The sequence below is a fragment of the Rhineura floridana genome, chromosome 3 (genome assembly GCF_030035675.1).
Source record: "Rhineura floridana isolate rRhiFlo1 chromosome 3, rRhiFlo1.hap2, whole genome shotgun sequence".
Taxonomy (NCBI): domain Eukaryota; kingdom Metazoa; phylum Chordata; class Lepidosauria; order Squamata; family Rhineuridae; genus Rhineura; species Rhineura floridana.
The window spans coordinates 222,766,229-222,792,285 of NC_084482.1; the positions used below are offsets into that span (position 1 = coordinate 222,766,229).

Genomic DNA, 26,057 nt, shown 5'->3' on the forward strand with positions numbered 1-26,057 from the left:
TGCCTTTTCTTTGTCAACTGTCATTATTTTGCCATCCTCATTGAGTAGCTGCACCACCATTTCTTTTTTCTGTCTTTTACTATGAACGTACCTGAAGAAAGCTTTTCTGTTGCTTTTCACATCTCTCACTAACCTCAGCTCATTCTCAGCTTTAGTCTTCCTGATGCCATCCCTGCAATTTTGTGCTACCTGTCTGTACTCTTTCTTTATGGCCTGGTCTTCCTTCCACTTTAAAATTTCCTCTTTTAGAAACTCCCACCCACCTTGGACTCCTTTTCTCATTAAGGTCACTTGCCACAGGACCTTACTTACCATTGTTCTGGATTTATTGAAATCCATTTTCCTGAAGTCCAGCGTACGTGTATGGCTAGTCTCAGCTTTTGTGTCCTTTAAATTCAAGAACTCAATTATAGCATGGTCACTTTCCCCCAGAGTTCCCATAACTGCCACTTCATCTACCAAGTCATCTCTGTCAGTTAAATTCAAGTTAAGGATAGCTGATCGTCTAGTTGCTTCCTCCACTTTCTGTAGGAGAAAGATATCTCCAACACAAGTCAGAAATTTCTTGGAGGGGCCGTGTTTGGCAGAATTTGTCTCCCAACGCATATTGGGGAAATTGAAGTGCCCTATTACTACTGCATCATGCCTCCTTGAAACATTGGCAATTTGCTTTGCAAGAGTTCCAGCCTCGTCTTCTCCTTACTTGGGTAGTCAGTAGTAGATCCCAGCCACCATAAACCTTTTACTCCTTGCCCCATTTATTTTAGTCCAAATACTCTTGGTGGAGCTACCATGCTCATCCTCCTGTATTTCTGTGCAGATATATATATATATTTAACATACAGTGTGACTCTACCTCCCTTTCTATTCCTTCTGTTCTTTTTGAACTACTTATATCCTTCACTTGCTGTGTTTCGGTCATGGGAGTCATCCCACCAAATTTCAGTTATACCTACAGAATCAAGTCATATTTGCTCTCCTGTATTAAGAGTTCATGCCTACCGCCATGCTACCTGAACACACCCAATCTCGCCTGATCTCAGAAGGTAAGCAGGGTTAGGCCTGGGTAGTACTTGGATGGGAGACCACCTGGGAATACCAGGTGATCTAGGCTCAGAGGAAGGCAATGGTAAACCACCTTTGAATGCCTCTTTCCACGAAAACCCTATGAATACATCCAAAAAAGATTCATAGGGTCACCATAAGTCGTAATCGACTTGAGGGCATATAACAACATCAGATTAAGAGTTCATCCTGTTTCCTTCCCATACTCTGGGCATTATTATACAGACATCAAAGACCATGTGGTTTATTGTCTGGCTTCCTACATTTTTATGAAGATGGTTACTGGGTCCCATTAGAGCCATTCCCTCAGTTCCTCTTACTGTGCACAAGCCTTTGTTAGTTGTTACCGCCAAGTTTAAGTCTCCCTCCCCCTTGTTGTTGTTGTTGTTATGTGCCTCCAAGTCAACTACAACTTATGGCAACCCTATGAATCAGTGACCTCCAAGAGCATCTGTCATGAACCACCCTGTTCAGACCTTGTAAGTTCAGGTCTGTGGCTTCCTTTATGGAATCAATCCATCTCTTGTTTGGCCTTCCTCTTTTTCGACTTCCTTCTGTTTTTCCAAGCACTATTATTTTTTCTAATGAATCATGTCTTCTCATTATGTGTCCAAAGTATGATAACCTCAGTTTCATCATTTTAGCTTCTAGTGATAGTTCTGGCTTAATTTGTTCTAAAACCCAATTATTGGTCTTTTTCACAGTCCATGGTATCCGCAAAGCTCTCCTAAAACACCACATTTCAAATGAGTTGATTTTTCTCTTATCAGATTTTTTCACTGTCCAACTTTCACATCCATACATAGAGATCAGAAATACCATAGTCTAAATGATCCTGACTTAGTGTTCAGTGATACATCTTTACATTTGAGGACCTTTTCAAGTTCTCTCACAGCTGCCCCCCTCAGTCCTAGCCTTCTTCTGATTTCTTGACTATTGTCTCCATTTTGGTTAATGATTGTGCCAAGGTATTGATAATCCTTGACAAGTTCAATGTCCTCATAGTCAACTGTAAAGTTGCATAAATCTTCTGTTGTCATTACTTTAGTCTTTTTGACGTTCAGCTGTAGTCCTGCTTTTGTGCTTTCCTCTTTAACTTTCATAAGCATTCGTTTCAATTCATTACTGCATTCTGCTAGTAGTATGGTATTGTCTGCATATGTTAAATTATTGATGTTTCTCCCTCCAATTTTCACACCTCCTTATTCTTGGTCCAAACCTGCTTTCCGTATGATATGTTCTGCGTATAGATTAAACAAATATGGTGATAAAATACACCGCTGTCTCACACCCTTTCCGATGGGGAACCAATCAGTTTCTCCATATTCTGTCCTTACAGTAGCCTCTTGTGCAGAGTATAGGTTGCACATCAGGACAATCAGATGCTGTGGCACCCCCATTTCTTTTAAAGCATTCCATAGTTTTTCATGATCTACACAGTCAAAGGCTTCACTGTAATCTATAAAGCACAGGGTGATTTTCTTCTGAAATTCCTTGGTCCATTCCATTACCCAATGTATGTTTGTGATATGATCTCTGGTACCTCTTCCCTTTCTAAATCCAGCTTGGATGTCTGGCATTTCTTGCTCCATATATGGCAAGAGCCTTTGTTGTAGAATCTTGAGCATTACATTACTTGCATGGGATATGAAGGCAATAGTTCAATAATTTCTGCATTCCCTGGGATCCCGTTTCTTTGGAATTGGGATATATATTGAACACTTCCAGTATGTGGGCCATTGTTTTCCATATTTCTTGACAGATTTTTGTCAAAATTTGGACAGATTCAGTCTCAGTAGCTTGTAGCAACTCTTTTCCTGTGCCATCTATTCCTGGTGATTTATTTCTTCCAAGTATTTTAAGAGCAGTTTTCACCTCACATTCTGAAATTTCTGGTTCTCCATCATAAGGTTCCTCCCTGAATGAATCTGTCATCCTGGCATCTCTTTTATAGAGTTCTTCAGTGTATTGCTTCCAACTTCCTTATTCAACATAAACATGGATTATTCAACATCCCTATTCTTGTTTTAAATTTCCCTTTCATTTCTCTAATCTTTTGGAACAGGACTCTTGTTCTACCTTTTTGTTGTCCTCTTCTATTTCTATACAGTAACTATTGTAATAGTTCTCTTTGTCCCTATGTACTAGTTGCTGTATTGTTGCATTTAGGGTTCTGACTGTGTTTGGGTTAAGGTTAGTTGTATACAAAGCTGTGTACAACTCAGGACCAGGATACCTGAAAGACCGTCTTACCCCTTATATACCCAGTCGATCACTGTGCTCTGCAAGTGAGGGCCTCCTGCAGATACCATCTTATCAGGAAGTTCATTCTGCACAATATGGGAAATTGACCTTTAGTGTGGTGGCACCTACCCTGTGGAATTCCCTCCCTTTGAATATTAGGCAGCCACCATCTCTGCTATGTTTTCGGCGCCTTTTGAAGAATTTCCTCTTTCAACAAGCCTTTTAAGTCTGCATCTGTCAGAATTGTTTAATATGTTTTAATAATGTTTTTAACCCTTTTTAAGGTTGTTTTTGAAAATGTTTTAATGCTGTTTTGTTTTAATATATTTTAAAGTGTTTTAGTGCTTTGTTTGCAGCCCTGGGCTCCTGCTGGGAGGAAGGGCGGAATGATGGATGGATGGATGGATGGATGGATGGATGGATGGATGGAGGGGGAGAGGGGGGGAGAGGGGGGGAGAGGGGGAGAGAGGGGGAGAGATTATATTATATTAGATTAGATTAGATTGATAGTCCAAATTTGGGAACCACCAACTCACAGTGCCTCCATCTTGTTAGGATTCAGACTGAGTTTATTGGCCCTCAACCAGCCCACCACCAAGTCCAGGCACCAGTCCAGGGCTTGCATTCCCTCCATACACGGCTGCTCCTAGTTGCACTCAGCAGCTATCAGGCCACGCCCCTTCCAATCAAGCCTTCCCCATAGTTTAATGAACCTTTTGAACCTTTTGTCTGCTATTGTTCTTTGAAGTGCAGTGTATGCCTAATTCCATTTCTAGAACGATCACTTGCCTTAATTGTGTTTTTAAAAGGGCAATGGCTTTTCATTCGTGAACAACGCTATTCTGTCCCCCTCATGTCTTTACGTCAGGATTGGCTGTTGAACTTGTGGATTTGGATTTGGATCAGATTCTAGCCTAACTTCTGGAAATTAAATCCGAGCTTTACATTGTCTGTAAAGCATGACTAAAACCAAAATTGAATCTCATATATTTAATGAATGTAGGGTAGTGATGAAATATGTACATTTTTGCAGGAAATCATTGACAGAATTTTGGTGGAGCCTCTTCTTCTTGTTTGCCATTCAGGATATCAACAAGAAACCCAGGTTCTTGCCCAACATCACGCTGGGTTACAGCACCCATGAGAACTTTTTTAATGAAAGAGTGACGTACAATGCTTTGCTAGACTTGTTGTCTACTGGGGAGGCAAATGTTCCAAACTACAACTGTGGAAGACGGAATAGTTTACTGGCTGTTCTTGAAGGGTCTGACTCCCAAAATTCTATCCAGATTTCAAGCTTGTTGGGCATCTATAAAATCCCACAGGTAGGAATGGAGAGAGAGTGGGGCATTTCCTGGCTGAGCCTAATTCTACTTTGCAATCCCTTCAGATAATTTGAAAAGTGAGTGGGGTGGATGTTGACTGACACTGGAGACAGATAATAATGTTTGAAAGAATATTGCAACTGATTTCAAAGAAGTTTTGCTACTTCTGGTGGACAGACAATTTTGTTTTCACACAGTTATCTCTGCTCAAATGGGATTTTCAAAATTTCAAAGCAAGACAAAGGAGGGTTCCGCTCCAAAGTTTATTGTGAATTTGGTGCCACTCATGCAGGGACGTTTTGTGCAGCATAAACACAATGTCATCCTCATCAAACTGAAGAACACCTGCAACATCAAGATATTGAATAAAATTATGAGGGGCATCAATTCAGAAAATGGAGGTCTTTCAGAAGATCTGGATACCGATTTTGTATTGGAATCAAAGAATACTGATGAAGCTATTATTGTTGTGGATATCTTAAATATGAAATGATTTGTGTTTGTATTGTAAATACAATCAAGTAAAAAAAAAAAACCAAAGCCTCAAACCAACAAATAATAGATACTGGCAACAATTTTATTTTCAATTCTTTCCACGAAAGGGGTCAACATCATCATCAAGGTATCTACTGTGACCCTAGGGTTTTGTTCCTGGTCAGTCACCTCATCACCAATTTATGTCCCACAAGCGTATACAGAGGCCGAGTGATCGGCGACTCACCAGGAAAGAGACCTTTGGGTCATAGCGCTTAGTGTTTTCAGGACAACAACCTTAAACCTCTTGTTATTATTTAATGAATAAAAAAGGGAGAGATGAACAGTGAGGGCCACTAAACCAAAAAGGCCTTAATTTTAAGCACCAGAACAGGAGACCAGGAATGGCCACATGGGTTTCTCTGCTCTGCCCTTCCTTCCCTTTGTGTCAAATGGGGTTTCTAAGCGCTCTTCTTCTGTTCCTCTATTACATCCACACCATATATGTATGTTTCAAGCACATGGCTTCCCCCCAAGGAAGAATGGGAACTGTAGCTTACTCCTCACAGTTCCCAGCATCCTTAACAAACTACAATTCCCAGGATAGTGGGGGAGGGTGAAGAAGCCATGCACTTCAAATGTACTTTAAATCTATGGTGTGGATGTGATCATTGTGTGTGTGTGTGTTCAAAAGGGCAATAGAAGATTGCCTCTGTTGTACAGCTGGTTGTGGCACTAAATAATGGGCAGTTGTATTTATTTATTTAAAGTATTTGTAATTTGCTTAGTATTTTAAAAATCTCAAAGTGGTATTCAACACAAAAACAGAAACAAAATCAAAAGTTAAAAGTAGTATAATAACATACAAAAGTGGAATTGCACCAAGCCCACCCAAATGATGAAGCAGACAGAGAATATGAACTGAAAAGGGCAACATTTTCATTAAGTCAAATTAAACCAAATTGAACCAATTAACCCCCTAAGCAAATGAGCCAATTAAGCCAAATAATCAGTTAGGCCAATTATCAAATTAAGATATGTGGAAGGAAACTAAGTAAGTATTAAAGATCTATGTGGGCTCCTAAAATCTGAATGCTATAAAGCTTAAACTGCAATCCTCAGATTTTTGGGCGAGGAATCTCAGCTCTAAGCCTAAGGGTAGTTTGACTACCTACTCTTAGGCCCATCCTTGCCGGCAACTTAACTGTGCCTAATGAATTCTGTCAAGGTCACTCTTAGCTCCAGCTTTGAGGCATTGAGCCTGTGATCTGAGATATCCCCAAGGAGGGCTTCTGTCTCCACCATCAGGCCTTGCAGCTTTGGTGGACAGGTCTGAGGAACCCCCCCTTCACCATCTAGAAGGTGTCTCAAGGTTATCACCAATTTGTCCACTCACCCCATTTTTTCCTAACCCCGCAATGATCCTGCCAGAACAACCATTTAACCTAACCCAATGCACAATCCAGTAGGACACAGGCAGAAATCCTCCCCGGTCAAAACTACAAAGAAAGGTAAAGTTCCTGTGAGGCCCCCTTGTGGCCACCAGGCAAGCCCACACTGAAAAATAATGGGTGGGATGGTGGGTGCTGGCAATGAGTGGGAGAAAGGGCGGGGTGTAAGAGCCAGCCAATCAGGCATCTCTGCACATCACCCACAGCAGACTAAATATCTGCACCCAGCACCAGCGGCCATGCCACATCAAAATAGGACCTGGGTGCAAAAGGGAAAGCTGGTGGACCAGGATTGCAGTTCATGGAATTCAGAGATAAAGCAGGTCAGGAAAACTGTAGGCAAAAGATTTGTTTTTATAAGGAATATATTTGGGCTTTCATCTCAAGCAAAATAAGACATCATTGTTCCTTTCCTTGCCAGGTCAGTTATGCTTCTGTCTCTCCTGCTCTGAGCGATAAGACCCAGTTCCCTTTTTTCTACCAGATGGTCCCCAGAGAAGATTCCCAGTACCCAGGGATTGTCAAGCTGCTCCTGTACTTCAGGTGGACCTTCATTGGTCTCATTGCTTTTGACACCGACAATGGAGAGAGGTTTATGAAGACCTTGACACCTCTGCTCCTCAGAAGTGGCATTTGTGTTGCCATCTCAGAAAGCATCCCACAAGTGCATACGAATGTAGTAAACATCAATGTTCGTCCATTCAAAAAGTGGGCACAAGTCCATGTATTTGTTTACTATGTAGAGAATAGTTTTCCTGCACTGGGAATGTCCATTCTAGAACAAATGTTTGACCTAATCACAAAACCCATTGAAAGGAAAGTCTTGATCACAACAGCTATGTGGGACATCTCCTCAAACTTAATGTATGATTACTTATCTTTCCAACACATCCATGGTATTTTTTCCTTCTTTATTGAGAAAAATAAGAGGACAAAATATGATATTCTACCCTTTGTGGATGCATTCACACATATTGGAATGAAAGCTTTTGATTGCTCATTTTCAAAGCATGCATTGTCGGTGAAAGGCTGGACAAGATGTAGAGAGAGAGAGAATCTGGAGATGCTGCCCCAAGATGAAGTAGAAATAGTCCTCTCTGTAGACAACTACAAGATTTACAACACTGTCCAAGCCGTGGCACAGGCCTTAAACATCGCTTTTTCATCTAAATCTAAATGGAGGGGGACGGACAGGCTGGATGTTCAAAGGCTACAGCCATGGGAGGTATTTCCTTTCCTTTCACAGATGCCTCTGCTGAATGTGATAATTGAGCGTACAATTCCAGAAACATTGTCTTGTAATTGGAAGCTGAGAAAATGTGAAATGTAGTGGGGAGGTGAAATTTTGTAAACCCAGTTGTTAAGAGGACACAGCCCCCATCACTGGACTAACCCTGTCCTTTGCCTTCAGTGGCCCATTTGGAGTAAGCCCTTTGGGCAATGGAGTTTGCACAGGATCTCTCTAAGCCGTTGTGTCTCCTGATTGAGGTCTGACTTTGGCACCTACCTAGCTGTGCTATGGAACCTTTCTCCCTCTTCCAGGCTTAATGCATCTTACCTTTGAAAATAAATGTTCAGGATTGCACTGCATATTACTGATAACTGACAAGTGGCTGCTCTTCAAAAATGCCAAAAATGCCCTATGTGAAGTGATTACTTCACAGAAAGGCCAGGCCAAGCTCTGCCTCTGAAGCAGACAAAGAGGCATTCAGGAATGAAATAAGACCCTTTGCCAACATTTTTAATAGACACACAGCTAGTTGAGTCTGTAACCAGTCCAAAGTCAGAGAGATGCAAGCATAACAGGGGGCAGAACAGGACAAACAGTACGGTTTCCCATAATCTAAATGCTTACATTATCTCTCCTATTCTAGCCACCATTTCCTGGGAAACTCCCAGTTTTACAATTCTTCTATCAACAGCGTGTATTTGGATGAGAATGGGGAACTGGCAGCCAACTTTGATGTTGTGAACTGGGTGGTATTTCCAAATAGGTCTGTCCTCAGGGTGAAGTTTGGGAGTTTTTGCAAAAATGGACCTCCAGGCCTACAGTTCACCATTGACCAGGAGGCCATTGTGTGGCCCAGATGGCTCAACCAGGTGATTTCATGATATTTCCCATTCCTTAAGCTCCAATATGTGTACCGTGTTCTGTGTGCGGTGGCAAATGTCTGTCAGCTCCAATATTCAGCCGTTCTTCCAGTTCTCAGACTAAAGTCTTTCCTCATCTCTGCTAACCAGCTGTGCATGAAAGCCATTGCATAGCTGCGAGTTCCTGCAAAATGCATATATCCATTAGAATTCATGGTTTGATGACTGAAGACATTAGGTCAGGGATAACCTTGGATTGCGATTCTTTTTACTGTTAAATGTCATGATGGTGAGGTTATCATAAATAGACAAAGAGCTATTGATTCGATGTGTGTTTGATTCAATTGGACTATATTTGGTTGAGGAAAATTATTAGTATGAATATCTCTGAATCCTTCATTGTCTCTGGGTTCATCTGGGTTAGAAATGAAAATATTTGCCACATTGCCATATAGCATGCTGTGCTTCAAGTGTCACCTCCTCAACTGACAATGCAGTAGTTTCAGTTTCACAGGTTTAAGCTTAGTTACAACCTTCAACTTCAAATGTATGGCGTGGCCACATTTGGAATACTGTGTACAATTCTGGTCACCTCACCTCAAAAAGGATGTTGTACAACAGGAAAAGGTTCAGAAAAAGGCAACCAGGCCAAGTTCAAGGTTCTAGTTTTGATGTACAAAGCCCTATACAGCTCAGGACCAGGATACCTGAAAGACCGTCTTACCCCTTATATACCCAGTCGATCACTGCACTCCACAGGTGAGGACCTCCTGCAGATACCACCTTATCAAGAGGTCTGTTCCACACAACATAGGAAGCAGGCTCTTTGGAATTCGCTCCCTTTAAATATTAAACAGGCACCATCTCTGTTATCTTTTTGGTGCCTATTGAAGACCTTCCTCTTTCAACAAGCCTTTTAAGTTGAGACCTTATCCCAGTCTGCAACTGTGTTGGAATTGCTTTTCAATATGTTTTAAAATCTTCTCTTTTTATTTTATAAAATACTTTTTATTTTTTTAAGATGTTTTTGAAAGCTTTTTTAAAGAATGCTTTTAAAGATGTTTTGCTTTAATGTATTTTAAGGCCCATTTTTATGGTGTCTTAAAGTGTTTTTGGTATTTTGTCTGCCGCCCTGGGCTCCTGCTGGGAGGAAGGGCAGGATAAAAATTAAATAATAAATAAACCAAAATGATCAAGGAGTTGGAATGACTCCCCTATGAGGAAAGGTTGCCGCATCTGTGTCTTTTTAGTTCAGAGAAAAAGGGAGTCGGAGGTGACATAATAGAAGTGTATAAAATCATGCATAACATGGAAAAAATGGACAGGGAAAAGTTTTTCACCCTCTCTCATAACGCTAGAACTTGTGGACATCCAGTGAAGGTGAACGTTGGAAGATTCAAGACAGACAAAACGAAGTACTTCGTCACACAGCACATAGTTAAACTATGGAATTTGCTCCACGAGAAGATTACCACCAAATTGGATGGCTTTATAAGAGTAGACTAATTCATGGAGGAAAAGGCTATCAATGGCTACTAGCCATGTTGCCTATTCTCTGCCTCCATAAGCAGAGGCTGTTTGCTTTGAAATACCATGACAGCTATGCTGTCTCACTGGGGGAGGTAGTATGCTTCTGAATACCAGTTGCTGGAAACAGCAGGAGGGGAGAGTGCTCTTTGCTTCCCCTTTGGGGCAATGGGTTAGCCACTGTGAGACCAGGATGCTGGACTAGATGGGCCATTGGCCTTATCCAGCAGGCACTTACATTCATAAGTTAAAATTGTTTCTTGCAGTTCTCATAGATAAATTAGCAAAAATATATTTTACTTAACTCTCTTTGTCTTCATTCTTAGCCCCTGCCTCCTTCCAGGTGTGTGGAAAGCTGCCAGCCCGGATTCGTCAAGGTGGTTCCAGAAGGAAAGCCACTTTGCTGCTATGACTGCATTCCCTGCGGAGAAGGGACTATCTCCACTCAGGAAGGTGCATGACTCCAGCAGAAACAGTTGCTGTTGAGAAAGATTCACTGAGATGCCCAGGGATTTTTAGAGGGATGCAAGAGGCATCATATCCACTAACATGTGATTATTATTTCAGCCACAAATGTCTCATATAGCTTTGTCCCAATCAGCAGAGTAGCACCTTCCTCTTTCAACAAGCCTTTTAAGTTGAGACCTTATCCCAATCTGTGTCTGTGTTGAAATTGCTTTTTAATATGTTTTAAAATCATCTCTTTTTATTTTATAAAAAAATTTTTTTAAGATGTTTTTGAAAGCTTAAGTTTATGTGAGCACCAACTGTGGGGTGTTTTCATCACCAATAGAAGACATACTTTCCCCCCTAGTTTTTCCCTAATGAGTGATATTCTTAATACCAGTTCCTGATCACTTAGGTCATAAATGATTTTAATAAGATTACTGATTTTTATTAGATATGGTTTGTGTGTGTGTGTTTGTTTTTTTTTACTGTGAACCACTTTATTACTTCCTTATGTAAATGAAAATTGGTACAAATGGATATAAGGTAGATATTACTCTTATTCTTTGCAGATGCAAAATATTGTTTCAGTTGTCCAGAAGATCAGCATCCAAACAAGGATCAGGATCAGTGTATCCCGAAGACAATCACCTTCCTGGACTATGAAGAATATTTGGGGATCCTCCTAGCTTCCTTTGCCTTCTTCCTGTCCTTAACCACATGCTTTGTGTTTGGAATCTTCATTAAATTCCTAGAAACTCCAATAGTCAAAGCCAACAACTGGGACCTCTCTTTCATCCTTCTCATCTCCCTCCTGCTCTCCTTTTTGTCCTCCTTCCTCTTCATTGGCCGGCCAAGCAAAGTGACCTGCCTTCTCCAACAAACGGCTTTCAGCATCATCTTCTCAGTTGCTATCTCTTCTGTCTTGGCAAAAACCATCACTGTGGTGCTGGCCTTCCTGGCCACAAAGCCAGGGAACCGTGTGAGGAGATGGCTGGGGAAGAGTATGGCCAACTCCATTGTCATTGCCTGTTCCAGTGTCCAAGTTGTCATCTGCATCATCTGGCTGGGGATCTCTCCCCCATTCCCAGACTCAGAAATGCACTCCCAGCCTGGAGAGATCATCTTGCAATGCAACAATGGGTCTGTTGCCATGTGTTATGGTTCTCTTGGGTACATGGGCTTCCTGGCTGCCATCTGCTTCACAGTGGCTTTCCTGGCCAGGAAGCTGCCTGGGGCCTTCAATGAAGCCAAGCTGATCACCTTCAGCATGCTGGTCTTCTGCAGTGTTTGGGTCTCCTTTGTGCCCACCTACCTGAGCACGAAGGGGAAATATATGGTAGCCACGCAGGTCTTCTCCATCTTGGCCTCCAGTGCTGGACTACTGGGCTGCATCTTCATTCCCAAGTGCTACATTATTGTCATGAGGCCTGATCTGAATACAAAGGAGCATCTAGCAACAAAAACAAAAGCAGAAATCTGACCCTTATGAAACTTTTTTTCACATGCATCATTTAGCAAGCAGAAAGTAATGCATTTTCAGTGTTCCAGATTATGTGAAATTACTCTGCAAGATCAACTGTTATCTGTGGCTGCTTTCCTGGTTACTGCAAGACACTTCCAGTCTAAAACGCAGCCTGAATGAGTTAATTTAAAATATGACATCATTTGGGAAACCAGTCTGGAAATGCACTCTGAAGTAACTGATGAATTAAAAAAGACCAATTGTGGGGTATTTTCCCTATGGTTGCTCATATAAATTGTACTTTGGTATCAACTACATCTTATACGAAGGCTGCGACCTTACCTTCCTACCCATCTGCTCCCACCGGTGATACATGCCCTGGTCTCCTCTCACTTGGACTACTGTAATGCGCTCTACGTGGGGTTACCCTTGAAAATGGTCCGGAAGTTGCAGCTAATACAGAACGTGGCGGCACACTTGATTAAGAACAGCCGTCGCCATGACCATATCACCCCAGTGTTGGTAGATCTACACTGGCTTCCAGTTGCTTACCGGGCCCAATTCAAGGTGTTGGTGTTGACCTTTAAATCCCTATACAGTCTTGGCCCAGTTTATCTGAAGGAGCGCCTCCAACATCACCAATTATGCCGCCCAACAAGATCAGCCACACAGGGACTTCTCTCAGTCCCACCAATTAAAACAGCTAGGTTGGTGAGGACTAGAGAGAGGGTATTTTCGGTGGTGGCCCACATTCTCTGGAACTCCCTCCCACTTGACCTTCGTCATACCCCTTCCCTGAGTGATTTCCGCCGGGCCTTGAAGACCTGGCTTTTTAGGCAGGCCTATGGGATTTCTGGGATGGGTTAGTTTTAATGCTGCTGTTAGCTGTTAGTTTCTGGTTTTAGCTTATTATTGTCTATTGTCTTATTCATTGTTTATATTGTATTTTATGAATTGGTTGTACGTTGCCTAGAGTGGCCGTTAGTTCAGCCAGATAGGCGACCCACAAATAAAATTTTATTTATTATTATTTACTTTACAATTGTACAAAGACAGTAGTCTGTGTAATGAAGGATTATTGGGTACCCATTTATTAGAGTTTGAAGGGGCATTAGGAAAGAACAAGAAAATAAGTACCTGATGATTAAAAAAAAATGGAGAGTTGCATTTTGGATACTCTGTTCATAGGGTTTTCGTAGTAAGAGGTATTCAGAGGTGGATTACCATTCCCTTCCTCTGAGTAAACCACCTCTGAATACCTCTTACCTCAAAAACCCTATGAACAGAGTATCCAAAATGCAAACATCCAATTAGTCTTCTTTTTATTCATGAGCTACTTAATTTACAATACTTGGGGTGAGTGAATTAAAATGGATGGAAATGGGACATTTTCAATCAGGCAACTACAAAATACTTTATACAGAAAATGAGAAATCAAGAAGAAATGGGTTTGCTTTAGCAGTGAGAAGTGATGTAGCAAAAGCAATTAGGAGCTACAATGCAAGGCCTGAGTGAGTGATATCAATGAGATTAAATGGGAAACCTATTAACAACCACCATCCAAATCTACACTCCAACATCAAATGCAGAAGGAGAGGAATTGAAGAGATTTTACGTAGACGTACAGGAGGAAATTGATCACACGCCAAAACAAGATGTGCTGATAATCATGGGGGACTGGAATGCAAAAGTAGGGAACAGAGAAGAACTAGGAATTGTGGGGAAATGGGGCCTAGGAGACAGAAATGACCGGAGAAAGGCTTATTGAATTATGTGAAGCCAATAAATGGTTTCTTGCGAACACATTTTTTGAGCAACCAAAAAGACTAGTGTACACATGGATATCACCAGCTGGTCAATATAGGAATCGAATTGATTATATAATTGGTAGCAGAAGATGGAGAAGTTCCATACTTTCTGCGAAAACAAGACCAGGAGCAGACTGCAGTACAGATCATGAACTGCTCATATCGAAAATCAGAGTAAAGTAATGACAACAGAAGATTTATGTAACTTTAAAGTTGACAATGAGGATATTGAATTTGTCATGGATTATCAATACCTTGGAACAGTCATTAACCAAAATGGAGACAATAGTCAAGAAATCAGAAGAAGGCTAGGACTGGGGAGGGCAGCTATGAGAGAACTAGAAAAGGTCCTCAAATGCAAAGATGTATCACTGAACACCAAAGTCAGGATCATTCAGACTATGGTATTCCCGATCTTTATGTATGGATGTGAAGGTCAGACAGTGAAAAAAGCAGATAAGAGAAAAAATATCGCATTTGAAATGTGGTGTTGGAGGAGAGCTTTACGCATACCATGGACTGTGAAAAAGACCAATAATTGGGTGTTAGAACAAATTAAACCAGAACTATCACTAGAAACTAAAATAGTGAAACTGAGGTTATCATACTTTGGGCACATAATGAGAAGACATGATTCAATAGAAAAGACAAATGCTGGAAAAAACAGAAGGGAGTAGAAAAAGAGGAAGGCCAAACAAGAGATGGATTGATTCCATAAAGGAAGCCACAGACCCGAACTTACAAGGTCTGAACAGGGTGGTTCATGACAGATGCTCTTGGAGGTCACTGATTCATAGGGTTGCCATAAGTCATAATCGACTTGAAGGCACATAACAACAACAACAGGAGGGTTTTTTTCCTATGGTTGCTCATATGAATTGTACTTTACAATTGTACAAGGATTTCATTAAATAATAAAGTGTAGTCTGTGCAGAGCTTGGAAACGTTACTTTTTTGAACTACAACTCCCATCAGCCCCAGCCAGCATGGCCACTGGATTGGTCTGATGGGAGTTGTAGTTCAAAAAAGTAACTTTTCCGGACTTTCCCAGGAGGATCCCTCTGCCTGTGCAGCTCTGAGACGGGCTCCCATCTTAGATGAAACTTTTTCAGCTTTTAATTCAGTCAGAAGGGTCTTTTCTGACTGGGGATAATTTCTTCCGGATAAGGAAGAAACGTGAGATTTCCCACATAGCTTTGTTGTGATAGTTGGAGTCTGGAATTCGTCAGAATTGTCTGCGAAAGAAAGGCTTCCAGCTGCCCAGACGGAGCGAGGATTTCTATGCTAGCTCAGCTGAATAAGTGACCCTTTTTTTTTCTTTAAAGAACAACGGACAAACAGGCAAACATCCTCCTGTCTATGCTTATCATTTTCTTATCTATACAGCTAAAGAGATTTGTCAAAGTAACAGCAATTAAGATAACCTAGGTGAGTTAAGACTTTCCTTCTTTACTCACGGAACTAAGGGGGAAGAAAATAAAAATAGCCTATCTTTCTTTTATTGCAAAAAGCTGATATGGAAAATAGCATTTTAAAGATTACAACGGATGAGGGATTTCTGATTGGAATTGTTTTGATTTATAAGGCTTTTGTGTAATATATGCATGGGACTATTTTTCCTGATCTACTTTTTTTTTTACGAATCTGCTCATTCTCTCTGCTACTAGTTATTTGGACACTGTGAACTAAAGCTGTTTTTGCACTTCTGGGCATATAAGAGATAAGGGCTGTCTAGTGTGTGACGTCAGTTGGTTGGAAAGATTAACTCCTTTGTAACTGGATAAAGAAATAAACTGCTCTTTGCTTGGGACATTGAAAATTGAAGGAGTTTTGTTCCTTTGGCTTTAAGAATGACAATTAAGATGATCATGGATGTACAAGAAGGGACTTTATCTTTAGACATGTTTCAGAAAATAATGAATGAGATTAAGTCAATAAAACAAGAACTGAGAAATAATAGACAAGCGTGGAAAATTGAATTTCACGAAATGAGACAGGAGCTGAAAGAAATTCAGGATTCTATGAGAAAGGAGAATAAAGATAGATCTGGAAAACCAAAAAAAGATGAAAGAGAAATTAAAGGCAAGGTTCAAACTTTGGAGATTGGATTAAATATGGACATGAAAAAAGATTTGGATTTCCTGGCTCTGACGGATCCTGGAGACAAATATTATGTACACCGCCCAGAGAGCCCTTGGGCTTAGGGCGGTATATAAATTAAAATAAATAAATAAATAAATAATAAATAAAATAAAATATTACAGTTTGGAACTCAGCGCTGTCCCTGAAGGAATTGAAGAGATTGGAGATAAAGATATTATCGGTTCAAAAAAATTCCTGGACTGGAAGGATTTGATGAAACTTGAAATGGAGAAAGTTAACAGAATTAATCCCTGTTTTGTGTCAATGGAAAAATCTTCAAGAGATGTACTAGTCTATCATGTGGAAAAGAGGAACAGAGATGCGACCTTGCAGCAATACTTCAGTGATATGTTTGGATTTGATGGCAAGAAAATACCTGTGATGGAGGAAATTCCTATCAGACTTTTATTATATGACTATGACAGCAAGATTTTTGGATGCGTGGAGATGGAAGAGGGAAGATGGACCTAATACGGATAAAGACAGAAGAGCGATTTGAAATTACTGGACTTAGTAGACTTGATGAGTTGGATTAATTGATATGTTTATTTAGAAAAAAAAGAATTGATTGACATATATCTTAAGGATTGGAAATTTCTCTTTGAGTTTTTGTGGAAGATTAAAATGATATGATGTTAATGAGATCTGAAACCAAATAACCACTGGAGGAGGGTGATTTTATAATCTATTAAGAGATAGGTTTGTTATATATTATAGATTTATAGCTGAACTATGACAAATCAGAAGTCAATATTTTTATATATTTTTTCTCTTCTTTTCTTTTTTATTGTATTAGTTATTGATTTGTGTGTTTTTTCTTTTTGTATTGTTTTGGTTTTGAAAATTTGAATAAAAATTAATTGAAAAAAAAAAGTAACTTTTCCAAGCTCTGAGTCTGTGTGATGAAGGATTATTGTGTACCCATTTATTAGAGTTGGAAGGGGCATTAGGAAAGAACAAAAACAAACCCTACAGGTTATGTACAAGTAATATCATGCCCCACAGACTGAATATCAGTTGGTGAAGCTTTCTCCATCATTGCAGCTCCATACAAAAACAAGGCTTAGTCTGTTGAATATTTGCCTGCCACATAGTTGTTAAAGGCACAAGACCAACTCTCCTCCAAGCTGAATCCTAAACCATGCAAAGAACTCCGATTTCATGAGTTCTAAACGAGTTATCTTACAGCAGGTCTTTCACCAGCTGAACTTAGGGTGGCAATCCTACATTCAGTGTGAGACATGGCATTTTAGAGTCAGTTTTGTTCAGATGCTCAAGCTTGGATAAATTCAAGAGTTAAATAATTAAAAACCAAGCTGCCTGTTAATTTGTTGTGGTTATTTATTGATACGTCATAGTAACTACAGTAACTTTTGGGATAAGAGGAACCTTCAAAATTTTCCCTCTAAAAAATTTCCTCAGAGCATAAAGGACAGGCCTTAAGGGTCCTGCTTCCTGATTGGCTCTCTCTCCTTCCAGTACTCCATCCCATTGGCTCTCTCCTGTGTCCGCCTTCCGGGCCTATGGCTGTGACAGGATTGCAGGTATGGGTGGGAGGAGCAGCCTTTGACAATGAATGTGGACAATCTATGACCAATGTTAACAAAATCCTTTTCTGGTATTTCCCACCAAAAAATGAGCAGAATATTTTTTGCCAAAAGTTTTGACAAGACAATCCAGTTCAGTCCGTCATGGGCCGAAGCTCCCATTTCCCTCACGTTCTTCCCTCCAAAAACTTCTCCTCAGGGTATGGAGGTTGGGCTTTAGGGGCCCTGCTTCCAGATTGGCCCTCTCATCTCAGGGCTCCATCCCATTGGCCCTATGCTCTGCCTGTCTGATTAGACCAGACTTCCCTGCCTTTTCATCACCAATAAAAAGTCACTGAGGGTATTTCCCCCGCTTTTTTTTTTTAACAGTGAGGCTAACCTGTGACTGCAGTAGAATCACAAGGTGGGAGAAGAGCAAGGCAGGTTCAGATGAGGCAGTCAGTGGTGAATGTTAACCATCTCCATTTCAGGCCTTCTCCACCAAAAAAATGTGCAGAATATCTTCTGCTGGATCTGTTGGCCTGTTTGTTTGTTAGTTTGTTTTTTTATTTATTTGTTTATTTATTGCATTTGTATACTGCCCCATAGCCGAAGCTCTCTGGGCGGTTTACAACAATTAAAACATTAAAAACAAATATACAAATTTTAAAAAACACATTTTTAAAAAGCAATTTAAAAACACATTTCTCAAATTAAAAGTTTGGGCTCTATGCCTGTATGACATCACATCCTTCCCCAAGCCTGGAAGATATTCTCCCTAATAGCAGAGTTTATTTGTCTGGTGTGACATACTCTGCACATGAGCAGAGATTCTTATTTCACATTTTCAGGATTGTAAATACGTTCTGCTGTGCTCTGATAATGATGATATATTGCATTTATATCCCACCCTTCCTCCCGAAGGAGCCCAGGGTAGCAAACAATGTGTCCTGGCTCAATTGAAACATATTTGTTTTCTTGCCCCATCCATACCTACTTCAAAAATCAACATTTTCACAATTTGATTGGACATCAGAGAGTCCACACCTGAGCTGTTTGTTCTCAGTTTGCAATATTAAGAAATCCGGAGTTTATGCATCCTATGGAATTTTAATTTATTTTGTGTTTTGCTAAGCTCCACCTGTCACTCCGCCCATAAGAGCCAATAGGTCCACTTATTCTGCATGAACCTCCTACTGTAGGAAATTCCACATCATTGAGTCCAAGCTAACAGGTGTTAATGCGCTCGAGTATTGATACAGGAAAGCATATCGGTTGTTCAGTGGTATTTCTGATGCTGATTTGTGAATGTGAAAATCAGTACTAGCTTGCAACATCATATGGATGATTATGAATTAATGAGAACACAAAGCAATTACGTTGCAGATCATACAGTGTTATGGATGGGCCCTTGGTCTATGGGTTGGGATCTTTTAATTTAGAGAACAAAGTGTTTTGGATAATGAATTGGGAGGAAGGAAAACTTCATGGAACTGGAACCAAGCTCTCCTCACACTTTAAAAGTTTGTATGCATCTCTGTGTTTCATTTTTGGCAATGGATATGTAAGTGTAATCAATACATAAATTGAAAAACTTATGTCATGTTGTATGTGTGGAATTAATCTAGACTGAAAATGTAACTTGGGCCTCTTACATGGAAGCTCTCTGTCCATGGGCACTTTCCCAAATAAGTGCTGTTCAAGTCCTATTGTGATGAAAACAGGAACATAAGAATGCCAACAAGTGGGGCCCTACTGTATTTTAAGAACATAAGAACATAAGAAGAGCCTGCTGGATCAGGCCAGTGGCCCATCTAGTCCAGCATCCTGTTCTCACAGTGGCCAACCAGGTGCCTGGGGGAAGCCTGCAAGCAGGACCCAAGTGCAAGAACACTCTCCCCTCCTGAGGCTTCCAGCAACTGGTTTTCAGAAACATACTGCCTCTGACTAGGGTGGCAGAGCACAGCCATCATGGCTAGTAGCCATTGATAGCCCTGTCCTCCATGAATTTGTCTAATTTTCTTTTAAAGCCGTCCAAGCTGGTGGCCATTACTGCATCTTGTGGGAGCAAATTCCATAGTTTAACTATGCGCTGAGTAAAGAAGTACTTCCTTCTGTCTGTCCTGAATCTTCCAACATTCAGCTTCTTTGAATGTCCACAAGTTCTAGTATTATGAGAGAGGGAGAAGAACTTTTCTCTATCCACTTTCTCAATGCCATGCATAATTTTATACACTTCTATCATGTCTCCTCTGACCCGTCTTTTCTCCAAATTAAAAAGCCCCAAATGCTGCAACCTTTCCTCGTAAGGGAGTCGCTCTCTAAGGAGAGCCCTCTGAGGACATAAGGAATGTTACAAGCTGTCACTGCCTTCAGATCATCCTTGGTAGCCTTCATAAACCATGTATGATCTATGTACTTGACCATTTGTCTGGCTCTCATAATAGTTATGATCCCACAATATGCCAAGTGAATGTGCTGTGGCTTCTAGGTTCAGGTGGTGGAGCAGGACCATCACATTTGGAGTCCTCCCTCTCTCCCTTCTTTCCTGGCAAGGATTCTTTTGATGTTGCAGAATTTCCCCTTTCAGATCCCCTCCCAACACAATTCTGTCCATCTCCCTCTCTTCTTCCAGGGAGAAATTGCTTAGTTTAAATGAAATAGAAACAGTTTCGTAGTTCTATTTTTTAGCAAAATATATACGCAAACAACGGAATGAGAACAACCAGTCCCATGTTCCTCTCATGCACACTAGTTAAATGAAATAAACAACAGAGACAGTCTTCTTAGGTAAAAAGCATAAAGAATGTTTACTCACGGCCTTTCATATGTTCAGGAAAACATAGTCTCTGTGGTGTAGTGGTTAAGGTGTTGGACTACAACTTGGGAGACCAGGGTTCAAATCCCCACACAGCCATGAAGCTCACTGGGTGACCATGGGCCAGTCACTGCCTCTCAGCCTCATGAAAACCCTATTCATAAGGTCATCATAGTCGGAATCAACTTGAAGGCAGTACATTTACATTTAGCTTGGATAGAAAATAGGTAGTAGTCTTAGTAGAAATCAGTCCTTGGTTATGGTCATCTTGAGAGAAGCCTTTTGATGCTTCTCTTTCCTAGAGCTTAATGGAGAAGATGCAAGAAGGATCAATATCCCTTAACAAAGGAGGAGGAAGAAGTAAATAACCCCACCCTTTTGGAAGTTACATCATGGTAAACAAGCATAGAGTTTCTGGCACGTTCGTCCTTAGTTTATTTAGAAAAATATTGTTTCCCATGACCTTCAACTTCTCTCTTATCAAAAGTGTGTCACTACTGAGGTTTCTGTCTTTGTTGTATTTACTGAAGCACTCGTAATTACTTTCCCCCAACAAAACAAGAGTTCACTGCAAAAGTGAAAAGTGATACCTTTTTAAAAAGACAAAAACCATCAACAAAGACAAAGAAAACCCCACAAAACCCTAACAAATCCTAGCAGCATGCAAAGAATGATCTGGGGTCAGAGGAGATTTGCATGGGGATCTCCCACCCACCCCAGTTACATACCATGTGTATTGAAGATGTTGCTGTGGAAGGCAGAAATCCTCAATAATGTATGTAGGGGGTCCCACTCAAGAGATTGGCTGGATCCATGGCCATACCTACTTGCATATTTGTGCTTGGGAAGAAAAGGGCAGCGACACATTAAAGTAGAGTAGACACAAAATGGCAGGTTGCAATAGTCCTCCTCTGACGCCACATTCCTCCCCTAACAAACATGTAGCTCCACTAGGGTTGCCAGGTCCATGCCCTGAGACTGATCCTGTATATTTAGGAGAAGAGAAAGTCAGCCAAGTGCAGGTGTTCTTGCAACTCTGTAATGGGAAAAACCACAAGGTGGAATTCTCCCTCCTCCCTCCAAAACTTTTAAAGATACAGAAGACCTCTTGGAGGCCAGGCCTGGCAACCAGGAGGTCTTCTGTATCTTTAAAAGTTGGACAGGGGGAAGGGAGAATTTCACCTTGTGGTTTTTTCCCATTACAGAGTTGCAAGAACACCTGCACTTGGCTGACTTTCTCTTCTCCTAAAGATACAGGATTAGTCTCAGGCATTGGACCTGGCAACCCTAAGCTCCACTCATACCACGTCATGTGCACGGTCTGAAACCTTGCAGCAATTCCCCCTCCCAGTGGTTTTTAAAATTTTCTTACATTTATATCCTGCCTTTCTTTCATTAAGTAACTCAAGGTGGCATACATGTGCTTCTCAGGTGGTCTCCCATCCAGGCACTCACCAGACCTGCTTAGCTTCATCAAGGTGGTGGCCTCATGTGCCTTCAGACCACACCCTGGCCCTGGTTTACTTGGCTGTTTTACATCCTTACACTAAGGGTTTAAAGCCACATCCATCTTGTCATTGTTTTTGCTTCTTTGTTGCCCTGGGGTCCTTTGAGGAAGGGAGGAATAGAAATTTAATTAGTATTATTTTTTTTAAAAGAACAATTCAGATGTGCTGCAAGAAGTTTCACAGGAAAAAAAGATATGTTATAATAGGCAAAGACACAGCAAAGAATGCCAGCAAAAAGACTGACAGGTGGGAAGGAACACAGTTTGGAAGCACCACGTGGAGAGCGAGCAAAGCAACAGCTCTCTCATCTCTCAAAGACTGGAAAGGGGAGGTGATCATATTTCCAATGAAAGTGAAACCCTTCAGAGAGTGAGGCACACTTCCAAGTATCAGTTTTAATAGGCTTATTGCAGGCCATAGTCATTTCTACAGCACAGAAATGCAGCCTTTAAGACATAGAGGAAGACTTTTAACTGATTCTTTCAACATTATGTGTGGATTTACAACCAATCCTCAATTACATATTATTTGCTAGACTACAAGAATGTGTGAAACCAGTTGGGGTGACCCCAGATGAGCATTAGCAGCATAAAGTCCAGTGTGATTGAGCAGGTGTCTAGTGGGAATCAAGGACACCATAAACCAATAGATATGAAACATTACACTGTGGCCACTAAGAACTCATTATGCATCAACTTTCATCATTTGTGGTTCAAAGCTCAAAGGAAGAGAGATTTACATCTAATAAGGTACATGCACATGAGAAGTGTGGGGGTTTCATTACTGTTGGGGTGGATATCAATTCTCAAAACTGAAAATATTTAAGAATCACGTGATGTCTTTAGCTTTTGTTGTCAGGTGCTCCTTTGTATTTAGATCGGGCCTGAATATAATAATGTAGCACTTAGGAATGAAGATGCAGCCCAGAAGCCCAGCGCTGGAGGCCAAGATGGAGAAGACCTGCACGGCTACCATGTATTTCCCCTTCGTGCTCAGGTAGGTGGGCACAAAGGAGACCCAAACACTGCAGAAGACCAGCATGCTGAAGGTGATCAGCTTGGCTTCATTGAAGGCTCCAGGCAGGTTCCTGGCTAGGAAAGCCACCGTGAAGCAGATGGCAGCCAGGAAGCCCATGTAGCCAAGAGCAACATAAAACATGGCAACAGACCCTTCATTGCATTGCAGGGTGATGTATCCAGGCTGGGAGTGCATGTCAGAGTCTGGGAAAGGGGGAGATATCCCCAGCCAGATGAAGCAGATGACAACCTGGACACTGGAACAGGCAGTGACAATGGAGTTGGCCAAACCCTTCCCCAGCCACCTCCTCACCCTATTCCCTGGCTTTGTGGACAGGAAGGCAAGCACCACAGTTATGGTCTTTGCCAACACAGAAGAGACGGCAGAAGAGAAGATGATGCTGAAGACTGTTTGTCTGAGAAGGCAGGTTGCTTTCCTTGGTCGGCCGATGAAGAGGAAGGAGGACAAAAAGGAAAGCAGGAGGGAGGTGAGAAGAATGTAGGAGAGGTCCCGGTTGTTGGCTTTGACTATTGGGGTTTCAAGGAATTTGATGAAGATCCCTAAAACAGCTCCTGTGGCAAAGGAGAAGAAGAGGGCCAAGGAAGCCAGGATGATCCCCATATGTTCTTCATAATCCAGAAAGGTGATCATCTTTGGGACACACTGATCTCGGTTCTTGTTTGGATGCTGATCTTCCAAACATTTCGTGCAATGCTCTGCATCTGAGGAGGAGGAAAAAAAGTGACTTCAGCATGACTTACGTCTTTATTCAGGAAATACATACTTGAATAGGAAAGAGTTGTGCATCTAGCTAACCTGGAGATGCAAACACTAAGCCCAGCATTTGTCATCATTCTGTGAGGAGAGAGACAGTCAAAGGCAAGATCTCCTCTCGAATGAACAAAAAGTAAGAAAGAAGCCAGAAGCTGAGGTCAGCATCCTAAGAATATCAGTTTACACAGGAAGGAAGAGCAGGAGCTCAACAGATATGTACAGCCTAGGAACCAGGAGGTCTCCTCTCTATCTGCCCTTTTTAACCCCATGCAGACCCACCCCACCAGTTTGAGTTGAACCACATATTTCCAACCGTGACTCCCCATAAAGGTGTGTCTGGTGTCTTCATTGTACAGATTTCACTGAGTGAAACAAGATGTTTTGTTTTGTGGGATCCACCACTTTTCCTGAATTTATATTGTAAAAATAATGTATTTTCTTACATCTCCAGTAAGTTGTCTGTTAGCTGGACTGAGGGAGATTGTTAGAAGGATAATTGCTTTCTTATATTTCACTTTTTATGTATGATTTCTTCTTATACCTAGGTAGGAACTAATGCAAAAGGTTTTATATTTCTGGCATGTAATGCTTATAATAGCCCTACTGTATTTTTTCATCTATTATATTATATATTTGTTTATTAAAGTTCTATACTGCCATTCCTTCCGGAAGGAGCCCAGGTGGCAAACAAAGGACAAAATGCTAAAAACATCTTACATCTCAAAAGCAAACATCTTAAAAACATGTAAAAAATAAAACTTCTTAAAACACCTTTTGAAAAATCTTTAAAAACTTCTTAAAAAGCAATTGCAGCACAGACGAAGACTGGGATAAAGTCTCTACTTAAAAGGCTTGTTGAAAGAGGAAGGCATTGAAAAGATAACAGAGATGGCGCATGTCAAATATTTAAGGGGAGGAATTCCCAAGGATAGGTGCCACAACACTAAAGGTCCACTTCCTATGTTGTGTGGAATGGACTTCCTGATAAGATGGTATCTGCAGGAGGCCCTCACCTGCAAAGCATCATGATCAACTGGGTATATAAGGGGCAAGACGATCTGTTGGTATCCTCATCCCAAGGTATACAGTAGGGCCCTGCTTTACAGAGCTTCGCTTTACGGCACTTTGCTAATGTGGCGGTGTCAATTAGATGCAATTAGACTAAAGTCCCAGTCATATGGAGCTTGTTCCGCTTTTAAGGCGGTTTTCAGGTGTTGCGTGCCATTCTATTCAATGAGTTCCGCTTTTCAGCAGTTTTTGCTTTTCAGTGGGGGTCCGGAACGTAACCCACCATATGAGTGGGGCCCTACTGTATAGGGCTTTGTACGCCAAAACCATCACCTTGATCAAGGCCTGGCAGAAAATGGGCAGCCAATGCAATTCTTTCAGTAATTATTCTCCTATATTGTTTATTTTGTATCATGCTTTCACTCTTTTAAATAATAATTTACCATTTTCACCATTTGTCAGTTATTTTTAATACATTTCAGATTCATTTCCTTTTTTGGTACAGCTCTGGTTCTTTGACCACTGAGGACACCATTTAAAATGGGCAAAGAAATGCACTGTAGGTAGTGCATGATGAGCCCTCTCTGTCCTCCCCAATTTGTAGCCCAAATATTGCTTTCTCAAGGTCATTTATTTCAACCCACTTCCTGGAATTAATGAAGATGATTAAAAATGCAGAAGCCAAGAAAAGATCCACATTCAAATATGTATTTGGAATCTTTGCATAAAACATCTCTGAGTGTATCTTTGCCCTATTTATTTTCTCCCAAGGAATGCCCTCTCCCTAGGACTCACCCACCTTCCTGAGTGGAGATGGTCCCCTCCGCGCATGGAGCGCAAGCAGAGCAGCAAACTGGCTCTCCTTCTTGAATCACTTTCTTGGTTCCAGGGTGACAGCTTTTGGTACACCTGGAGCGAGGCACAATCTAATCATAAGGGGGGAAAGGTGCACCAAGAAGAAAGCGTTAAGAGTGTTTGTGTCTATGGGATTTGTTCATAGAGTATTTTTTATTAAATTTATATCTTGCCCTTCCTCCACAGGGTGCCCAGGGAGGCTATGTGATAAAAATGCAAATAAAAGCATATTTCAAACAACTTTTTTTTTATGCAGAACAGCATGGCAGGGAATCCTCTCTGATGAGCTCATTTGCTCGTTTCAACATGTATACCCCTCCTTTCTATACATGCTAAAGGCAGACGACAATAGATACAAGAAAACAACAATCTTAGAATAACAGCCATTATTTTACTTATTTATTAAAATTATATCCTCCCAGTAGGAGGAAACAGCAGCATGAAATGGCATTGCAACAAATAAAAATATTGCCACCTGAAGACACTAATTTTAAAAATGTCACCTGAATTAT

At 41.0% G+C, this 26,057-nt stretch overlaps 1 protein-coding gene and 1 pseudogene across 1 annotated transcript; both read left to right on the plus strand.

Annotated features, from left to right (window-relative positions):
* The first annotated feature begins 996 nt into the window (after positions 1–996).
* On the plus strand, positions 997–1,114 carry LOC133382580 (5S ribosomal RNA; annotated as a pseudogene).
* A 5,929-nt stretch (positions 1,115–7,043) lies between these two features.
* On the plus strand, positions 7,044–12,074 carry LOC133381749 (vomeronasal type-2 receptor 26-like; the record flags this gene model as incomplete). The annotated part of the gene is made up of 3 exons (XM_061621154.1): positions 7,044–7,784; positions 10,504–10,630; positions 11,197–12,074. Coding segments are annotated over exons 1-3 (1,746 nt in total), but the record flags the coding sequence as incomplete, so codon positions are not given.
* Positions 12,075–26,057: the final 13,983 nt, after the last annotated feature.